Source organism: Poecilia formosa, unplaced genomic scaffold (assembly GCF_000485575.1).
Source record: "Poecilia formosa unplaced genomic scaffold, Poecilia_formosa-5.1.2 Scaffold27, whole genome shotgun sequence".
Classification (NCBI taxonomy): Eukaryota; Metazoa; Chordata; class Actinopteri; order Cyprinodontiformes; family Poeciliidae; genus Poecilia; species Poecilia formosa.
The window spans coordinates 2,545,344-2,555,491 of NW_006799966.1; the positions used below are offsets into that span (position 1 = coordinate 2,545,344).

Consider the following 10,148-nt stretch of genomic DNA (forward strand, 5'->3'; position numbering starts at 1 on the left):
TATAGATAGATATAGATATAGATAGATATAGATATAGATATATATATAGATATATGTTGCCTATGGATAATTCCATAAAACAATTTTAATTAATTTCTCTATAAAGGTAAAGGGGAAGTTAAAGCAATACTGAAATACACAGAAAATATTAAAAATAAAAACAGAGATTTTAAAACACAAAATGCTAAAGGGATGCGTCACAATGTGATAACTATAAACCTGTTCATCCATTCTCTTTGACCCAAATGTCTAGTTACCCAAATTTTCTTGTAAGTTTCAGAAATATTAGGATATATTGTAGATATATTAGGAAATATTGTAGAAACTCTCTCAGGTAAGGACTTAAGGCTTGTGAATGCATAAATTTAAAAAAATAAATAAATAAATACTACAATTATTTTTATTTTTCTGTAACAGACGATCATTCCAATAACCCACATTCCATATCCCTCTTGTACAATTTTTGGTCAGGCACGTCTGTAAACAAAAGGAACTATTTCCAAGGAAAGTAACCTAATGTTGGCCAAATGAGACAATGGTAACCATGTGAACAACTCAACTTGCTCTGTAGCATGTGAAAGCCATTATTTGATTCACAGCACACGTGACCGGGTGGGCTGGGGAGAAGGAGGAGGAGGAGGAGGAAAGGCAATGCTCACGGCTGCGTGACATGAATTAGCATTGAGGGGAAGGAAAGAGATGATCTGAAGCTGCATCGACAGCTGGGACCACAACGCCTGACTGCCTGCTCTAGCTTCGCAAATGCGAAGAGAAGGCAACAGTTATTCGGAGTGACTTTTCCAGTCACCAGGCACTTGTTTAATTACTTCAAATTGGACTTCAGGAGGCAATTAAGGCAGAGGGAGAAGACAGCATGACTATGCAATGCAAAAATGCATCAACTGACACTGAAATGTGCAGTGAAAGACAAGATACCCTCTCAGATGTTTCCTGAGAGGATGGCAGACCTTCAAACAGGCTCTAGGTTTAGAACGGAAAAAAAAAAAAAAAAAAAGTTCCACAGTCAAGGCAGCCGGATTTCCAAATGGAAGTCTTATTACTTTGAAGATTAATTTTGGGAGAAATCAGAGTTTCAAGGTTCTTCATGAGACACTTCTAAATAATTCATAATTACCTGATCTTAAGGTTACAGTCCCACATTTGCTTTGAGTATTTTGATTCCATAATTAATAATCACAGTCCTGGCAATAGTTTTTAACTAACCAGCATGTAATTCTTACCAAAATATTTATTAACCCTTCTGCAACCCAATCTTGAATAAAATATAATAATGTGATGTGTTGCTGCTTATATTAAGTAAACATAAAAGATTAAGATCAAAATCATTACATTTTTTAAATCTATTTTAGGAGCTAGGGTTGCTCAATAGAGCTAATGCAGTAAAAGTGAAAAAATACCCCGACATTTCTATTACAATTTTATAAAAGAGACTATTTTGGAAACTAAAGGCAAAAAAGTTGAAAATAAAACAACTCCCATTACATAAAATATACACAAAAATCTTTAGTGCAAAAACCTCAATACAAATCTTTAAACATAAATAAAACATAAAAAAATAAAAAAAATTAAAAAAAAGCACAAGGTCTTTAAATATTCCCTCTTACCATCCTGGAAGACTCTCTCCACATTCAGGCCATAGGTGGAGCAAGTCTCGTAGTATGTGCAGCGTTTCAGATCGTTAGACAGCTTTCTGGCCCGAGAGTCATCAATCACTCTGGGATTGGCTGCACTGATTGCATCTACCAAAAGAAAAAAAAAAAAAAGATCCAAAGAAAGACATCAAGGTAAGTGTTTATTACTAGACTAGAAACATACAGTATTTTATGGAAAGTAATTTATTTAAATTCCAATGTTATGTGAAATGTGTGTGTATTCACGATAGATATACGACAAACACCTTGTGTTCCAACGAGGACCATTGGCACCTCCGCTGTGTTTCTGTAGCTGGATAGGCGCAAGAAGTAATTGTAGACTGTCTGGAAGCTGATCTCATCCTCCAGGCTAAAGACAAAAACCACTGCATCCACCCAGGCAGCAAACTGAGGACAAGGCAGAGACCAAGCACTGTATGTGTTATGAGCCACCTATCAAAGGTTTTCACATTATCAGCAGAAAATTTACATATGGAAACAAGTGTGTTTTAATGCAACTGTGGTTTCTTGTAGTTGCGACACGATCAAAAAATCTTAAATTTCTGGTGCGGTAAAAAGACTGAGAACTGACTTATTCAAAGATTAAAAACATGATGCAAGTTTCTAAAAAAATAGATTTTTTTAGACGATTTTTCTGTGTTTGCTTTTTACTCTGTGAGATTATCAAATCATTAAAAGGCAACCATAAACATAACCTTTGTGACAACACAAGGTAGGCAAAAAGATCTCACAAACCAACGCGTCGTGTGTTGATCTAAAGAAACTCAAAAACATTCGAGAAACTAAGTCACTGATGCATATCAATCTGGAAATAGTTACAAAGCCATTTCTCCCGCTTTTCGAGTCTAGTTAACCACAGAGCGAGCATCCATAAATGGAGACAACATGAAACAGTGGAAAATATTTCCAGGACTAGCCGGCCTACCAAAATTACTCTAACAGTGTAATAACCATCTGACCATAAAAACCAGAAAAAACATCTAAAGCACTGAGGGCCTCACTTGTCGCAATTAGCTAGTTTTTGTGATTCAACATTAAGAAAGAAACTGGGGGACAAAAAGTCATCCATAAGAGAGTTCCACACAAAAAAATAAACCCTACAAAGAACATACTAATTCAGTTTTGTAAAGGTCTACTCAAAGTTCATACCTAAATCCTTGAAAACCCTCCAAAGAGCCCAAATTAAAACAAAGAGTGAGCCTCCATAGCACTGTAAAAAAAATAAAATAAATAAAAAACCTGTACGGCAAACGGTTGATGGCAGCTGTCGTCACCAAGGAGCGGTACGCCCACGTATTAGATTTAAGAGACAGATGCTTTTTTTCACATAGGGTTAGGTTGATTTGGACAGTTTCCCTTAATAAGTGAACTCATGAACTGTATTTTGTACTTATGTACTTATTCGTGTTATCTTTAAAATTTGTTAAATGATCCAAAACACGAAGGTGTGCCAGTAAGCCGACACAAAGAAAACTGGCATGAGCCAATTGCCTGTTCCCAACACTGGCAGTTTGAATGCTACATTTTATCTTGCTAGTGCAGTTCATAAACTCCAACAGAAGGGGGTAGTATTGTAACAGACTTTAATAAATTCAATGGCACAGTGATTATAAGCCACTACAAAAGCTGCATGGTTTTTATATCCCCACTGTACATAATGTAACAAAATGTTATATTTATTCATATTGTCTGCATAGTTTATGACTGCATAGTAAAGAAATCCTCCTGTAAAGATAAGAATAAACTACTCATCTACAAACATCATTACTGTTTCCAATATTATTAAGCAGAGCATGAGAAACAGTAACAATCCAATAACACAACCTCTCCATGAATGTACTTCATTTAGCCTTCACATTTGCAAGGATTTCTCCAGTGGCACATCAAGCCTTTGAGTCACAACTCAGAGTGGGAACATGACGGAGGCCTTTTATTATACCACTAATTACACAGGCAGCTAAAAACTGAGCCAAACTCATATCTATCCCTTTATCTTACGATGCAGTGCACAGGAAGAAATCGGAGCGATTTTCTGATTAGGTCTCAACTGCTGCTTAAAACCAGAAATAAAACAGTTTATGGCGTTTTCCAGATTGGAGGATTGACACAGTGGGTATGTATGACTCAACTAAGTTTGATGTTGACATGTGAATTTTTTTTTGTGATTTCATAGCAAATCATTTGAAAATTCTTGTTCACTGCAGCCTCAGAAAATCTAAAGAAACCATTTGTAAAGGCACATGTGACATATTTCCAACATAGCGGTTTATTACATAGCACAAAGGGAAAATACTACAGTATGTAAAAAGAAGAAGAAGAAAAAAACACAACTCACCTTAAAACATCAACTATTACATTTATATGTAATAGTTGATGTCAATACTTCACAAGCAGATGACAAGAACAAATGCTGTTTTTTATTTGCTCCTGTAATGCTTGTCACTACCAACGTAAATCTTAGCTCGTTCAGCCACCTTAAACCCAGCATCTGGTCTGTTAATCCACCTTCTACCTGTCACTACTCTTCCTCCTGCCTTGTAAACTCTTTCTGCTGCCGCTCTGTCACAAATCACTCCAACCTGCGTGCGCTCTCTTTCTTGCTTCACCTTCAGAGACGCCTCATCTTTCCATCTCAAGTACCAAAAACTCATCCCACATCTCCATCTCTTTTTTGAGTATTCCTGTCTTTCTTGTAACTACATTCATTGAAGAACTTGTACTGTGTACTCTCTCCTACTAAGGTCCATTCCTCTATTCAGATGTCATTTGTTTCCTTTTTGCTTTAGTACGACTCTTCCACCATCATCTTGCATCATGTCGCAACAATTCAGTTTAGGTTTTCCTCAATAATACAGTTTGGGCAGGAAGAAATATTCAAGATAGACGTCTTTTGTGCAATTGTGGTTCAGTCATTCACAAGAAAACAAGACTGATCTCTCCCCGACTGTAAAACATCGTCAGGGTTCCTAATGTCTGGTGGGATAATATTAATACAGATAATGGACCATTGTTATGAACACAGGACTTCTAGTCATGACATTATCCTAATAAGGTTTTCTAAAAAGAATTGATATTTCCCCCCACTAGTTTTATAGTCATTCCACTTACATTCAAATTCAATTCAAATTCAAAAAAAGTACCTCATTGATTCCAAAGGGAAGTTAATTAAATTAGTGTCCGCAGTTTCATAAATAAGATTAAAATCTTTTCTGATGGAACTTTGAAACAACATGATAGAAATGGCTAAAAACACCACTGTGGATCATTAAAATCGTAAATAACAGTTCGATTTCGAAGTAGGTGCCATCACAATGGATACGCAATGTGAAGTCAAACATTATTACATTAATTTGAAACAGTTGAGCTATATCACTACCTTTTTTTTTTCAATGACGTGAATAACTTTTTGATATGCATACATCTAGGAAGGCTGAAGCTGTTCCTTGGAACAAAAATGATTTGCATGTGGCTGCTTGGTGTATTTTATCTTTCTCTACAGCAACCTCAGGGTGTTGCCGCTTGCTCCAAAATATCCTTTAGAGGATATATCATGGACTGTCTCAAACAGTTTGTGTCTGCATGACAGCTTCTCAGACTGCCTCTGTTCAGAAAGCGTTGCAGCTTTAGAGCAATGCGATATTTTCAAGGATCAGCTCCTCTACCTGCAGCTCTGGAGGCCCTCCTTCATCTCTGATGAGAAGCAGGTAGCTCTGTCCGTCCACCACAATTTCTTTCTTGAAGCGTCCACCTGGAGGAAGACGTATTACTGAGATTATGTTTGAAATGAATAATAACCAGGCACTTACAAAAAGAAAACAGTGCAGCTGATGTCTTGCACACGATAACTACAGACGTATTATAAAACAGCCTTTTTTATAGTGCTTTTAGAAATGAACATTTATTGAAAAACCTAAAGGAAACATAGAGAGAAAGACAAACAATCACAAATTCGATATTGAAACACAGTTTGATGTGATTCATGAAGGTGTGCTGCCCTTTCCTGCTTTAAACCCTCAGCATACTGTGTTGTCTGGATCATATGCCGACAGGAAACCGGGTCCCTCTGGAGCCAATTATGTGGGGGAGAAATTGCCATTAAGCATGTCTAATGCATAGCTGCTGCAGAAGCCGGCTCTTTGCCACTATTACTGCACCGCTACAAGTCAGAGAAAGGCCAAACTTTCACTTCAAAAGCCTCATCAGACTGCTTATTCTGTCTGCACAGCTTCACTGGATGAGCCAGAATTTAATCAAGAAACTTTCTGCTCTGCAATGAAACCTCAGAAATGAAATATTTTGAGATAAAAGCCATACTGAAACATGCATTACACTGAACTGGTGCTCATGTCAGACAATGTCCAGTATTGTAGAGTAGATACAACATTTGAGTAGGTCTCCTCCTCCTTCCCCTCACCCCCAATTCTTTTTCTGATATGAATATGTTTTTCCTTGCCACTAGCAAACCCGGTTGAAGATAAAGAAGAGACCAATGGGAGATGCATGAAGAAAATTAGATTTTGCACATCATTTGACTGGTTCAAGATCCTGCGGAGATTAAAAACATTCAAATGAGAAAGTTGGCCGACTAGAGATGTCCCAAGGTGTGAAAACGGTGCCTTATGAATACCAAAAACACACAGAAAAAAGAAAAAAAAAAAGCGCTGAGAGCAATTTGACAGGATTGAATAATGCAAAGCTCTTATAATAGTCATGACAAAACTCCATAAAAACATGATGCAGAAGACAGCAGAAACACACACATTTTATCTTTAAAACAATCTGCGGACAGTGTTGGGGGGTGGGTGAGGGATCGTTCCATTCAACCAACTTATTAAGAACTGAAAGGTCACAGTGGGAAAGGGCCATAAAATAGCCAGGGGCTATAATTTTACAAAAGGTGGACAGTATTTCCTGTTTGAGCAAGCAATAGATATCCACTTGAGTCTCACTTCCATCCTGTTAAGTCCACTTTAGCCTGCCGGGCAAACGGAGGATTCTCCCAGCCACTTGCAACGACTCTCAAGACGTGCCTGGATGCTGGTTGTGTAATAAAGGGAGAGAGATTGATGGCATCGCAGCAAGCTTTTCCCCCCTTCTTGTTCTTTATTTATTTTCCTGAAGTCGCACAGCTTCGAAGCTGTTCTCACAAAGGAACTCACAGACGATTGATATGCATGTTTGAGTCCTGTTTGAAGAGAAGAGGCGGATCTCATTACAAAGTGGGATGCGGAGAGCCGAAGACTTGGTGCAGCGCAGAATTTTTATGGACTTTGGCAGCATTTATCTGCATACGCCAGATAAGATTATGGGAATCTCGGAAACGAGTTATGTGATGAAAACATATGGCTCCAGTGAAAAGAGGGAGGCAATTTGGATGTGAACCGTCTCGTTGCATAATCATCCGGAATTATTCCCTATTTAGAGACGAACGAATAAATGGCATCCAAGGGGGGAAAAAAGAGCCTTAGTACCCCTTAATTCTTTCTGTGGTCACGAAAAGTAAATCCGAGTGCACGAATTTGCATTTGACTACGGCAATCGTATTAAAACAGGTAACTACTGAGAGAAAGAGCCCTGTTAGTGAGCGTGGTTAACACGCAGCAAGCATACTCTGCTTTACACAGAGGCTCAGACCTTGACACTCAGCCACAATCCGACGGAGTGCCATCCGGTGTTGCCATGGCAACACACCCCGGTACCTTTTTTCAGATATCATAGCAAAAGCCCTGGAACAAAACAGCGAAGAAACGGCTACAGCGAAGCCTCTTCCTCTTCGTCTGTGATGCTTTTTCAACGTGAATACTATGAACTGGACAAAAGCCAGCACAAAGAGCACATGTGAGGCTGATATGTTGTATCAGTAAGATTTTAAAAATAAATAAATAAAAAATAAGAAGAAAGACACCAAGACAGGAACTGACATTTTTCCCTGATTACAGCAACAACCCTCGCCCTGTTTTTTGCAGCATTTCCGCCATTGATTTCTCAAGGACTAATTAAGTTATGCATTTTTCCCCCTTTTCTTTTCTCCCTTGGTGCAGAGAAATGCGCGAAACTAATTATGTGCTTCAAGTTTCATCCACACTATAATTACACTAAGATAAAACACTGCAAAAAAAAAAAAAAACCCTCTTAAAGATCATAAGTTAACTCTGGGTGCGCCAGCATCTTCGTGGATTTTTGAAGGATGGACCTTGCAGAGCAGCAGTGGGTATTCTGGTCATTATTTGTCCTTGTAGAGAGACTTTAGCTAATCTGGTTGACAGTTTATTATCACAATGAAAATGATCATTAACAGGCTAAATAAGACAATAAAAAATTCATTTGACCTTCCCTATTTTAACAAGAAATGGAAATGAGCTTTGCCTTTATCTCTCCAGTTGGAAAAATAATAATAAAAAAAACCCCACTACATTTTCTAACTTAACCTCAACAACACCCAAACATTCTTGTAGAAAGTAAACAGCAAACAGAAGAACCCAACTCGATGTAAATTACATAATTTACTCCCAGTGTGGTTATCCTTTCATATAGAGTGATACCGAGTATCAGTATTGTTTGTTTTATTCCTCTGGGGGGGAAAAAAAGGACACAAAATGTTCCTGCGAACACCCATTTCAGTAGAGTTTAATCTCAGAATGCTATGGGATTAATAACAAGGGCTCTGCGTACTAATAAAGTGCCAAGTATATCACATTACAGCTATAAAAGAACACACAAAGCTGAAAAAGTTGCACATTTTATTATATTTTCTGCAAAATATAAACCACATGTGAGATGAGCTTGAGAGAGAGCTAAACTTACAGCAGATAACATAAAGGCTTGCCAAAGCACAGCAAAGTGGTCAGTTATTTTTCTGAATTTGATATTTTGTAAATATCAATGATTAGAATCTATTCTACTATAGGAAATAAACACGGGGAGTGCTTTTTTATTATTGCTAAATGCTCTATCTATGCTCATTAATAATGTATGGCACAGAAAAACTCTGACCAGTGCATCCATAGTGGTGCTTTTAAGTTTATAACTGCCTTAATGTTTAATAAATATAATCCAAAGCGCGACAGTATTTTGCTAGCCATCTCCAGAAGACTCTTACCTTCAGGAGACTCCTCCTGCACATATGTGCCTGTCAAGTATCGGTGCACCAGGGCAGACTTCCCACTGGACAGATTCCCAACAATGCCCTGAAAGGACAAAAGCAAAAACACCATGATCATTATCAACGTGGCACATTACAAGAAGAGAAAATAACACTAGCCAATAGAAAATAAATTCAGCAAATCTTAATTTGACTACTAAAGCTGTTAACATTTCTCTAAAATGCATAGGTTTCAGCTGAACTGACGGGCAAAAGATTCTTTTTTTTTTTTTAGATTTTCACTAAAAGCTGTGGCATTCAAAAACATGATTTTTGTTGACAGCGGCTTCACCACGACGTTGCATCTGATGAATAAACATTGTGACATTCTGGATTTAATAAATACAATTATAGGGTGGCGCATGTTGGAGAGGCACATTTTCTCTTTACACTCAGTGTAAAGACAAATAGTATTAAAAAGAAAAAAAAAACCTGAAAAAGTTGTACATTTTATTTGATATTTTTTTTACAATAAAATAAATGTTAGTGGAAAAAAAGAACTAATACAAAATATCTTAGCTGTGTACTGTGAGAAAAATTCCTTTGCATAAAATGTGTTGCAGTTCTTATGCCATTGTAACAATGAAACATATTGCAGCAACTAATTTGTATGCAATATAAGCCGAGTGTTTAATCTTCTCCCTAATGGCGAAATACCAACATGATTTGTCACCTCTAGCTGCACAATATATTGAATCACATCACCTCATTTCCACTGCAATATCAAAGTACATAATTCTGCAATCACAGAACAGCTGGAATTAAATATTCAGCAGTCTCTAGTATGTCAGGTCCTATGCATTAAATGTGTTGCTTGCAAATTATTTATTTGGTCACTTTGATACATTTTCACACATGTTCATATGTTGTAGAACTTGGTCAATCAAGATCATGACATTCATGGTATTTGTTGGAGACAATACAGTTATAGGGAAAAAAAACAAACAAAAAGGAAAACATATAAATCAAAATTTCTGCAAAATTTAACAATCACATCTGTGCAATTTTAAGTTTGGTTGGCACTGACCAATGATCTTTTAGTAGGAAACTCAAGACATCTGATATTCAGTTCGCATCATAGTAAGCGCCATCACGTCCAACTGACAAGACTTTTTGGGGTAGACAGTAAGACTGAGAAGAAGTCTCAGAGTTAGCCGTTTTCTCTCAATGAGATGTTTAAATGCACCTAAGGATATGCAGAGAGATTTCTCAAGATATTCAAATAGGCAGAAAATAAAGTGCAAATTTTCTGCAAAATATAAACCACATGTGAGATGAGCTTGAGAGAGAGCTAAACTTACAGCAGATAACATAAAGGCTTGCCAAAGCACAGC

At 37.2% G+C, this 10,148-nt stretch overlaps 1 protein-coding gene across 8 annotated transcripts in view; it reads right to left on the reverse strand.

The window, feature by feature from the left end:
• The window catches only part of agap3 (ArfGAP with GTPase domain, ankyrin repeat and PH domain 3), a 148,767-nt gene that overhangs the window by 64,283 nt on the left and 74,336 nt on the right, over positions 1-10,148 (reverse strand). For all 8 annotated transcript variants that reach the window (XM_007548661.2, XM_016669732.1, XM_016669735.1 and 5 more), the window contains 4 exons: positions 8,773-8,860; positions 5,336-5,421; positions 1,919-2,060; positions 1,626-1,760 (listed from right to left, as the gene is read on the reverse strand). In XM_007548661.2, coding sequence (XP_007548723.1) covers positions 1,626-1,760; positions 1,919-2,060; positions 5,336-5,421; positions 8,773-8,860 — 451 coding nt within the window. The remainder of the gene's footprint in view (positions 1-1,625; positions 1,761-1,918; positions 2,061-5,335; positions 5,422-8,772; positions 8,861-10,148) is intronic.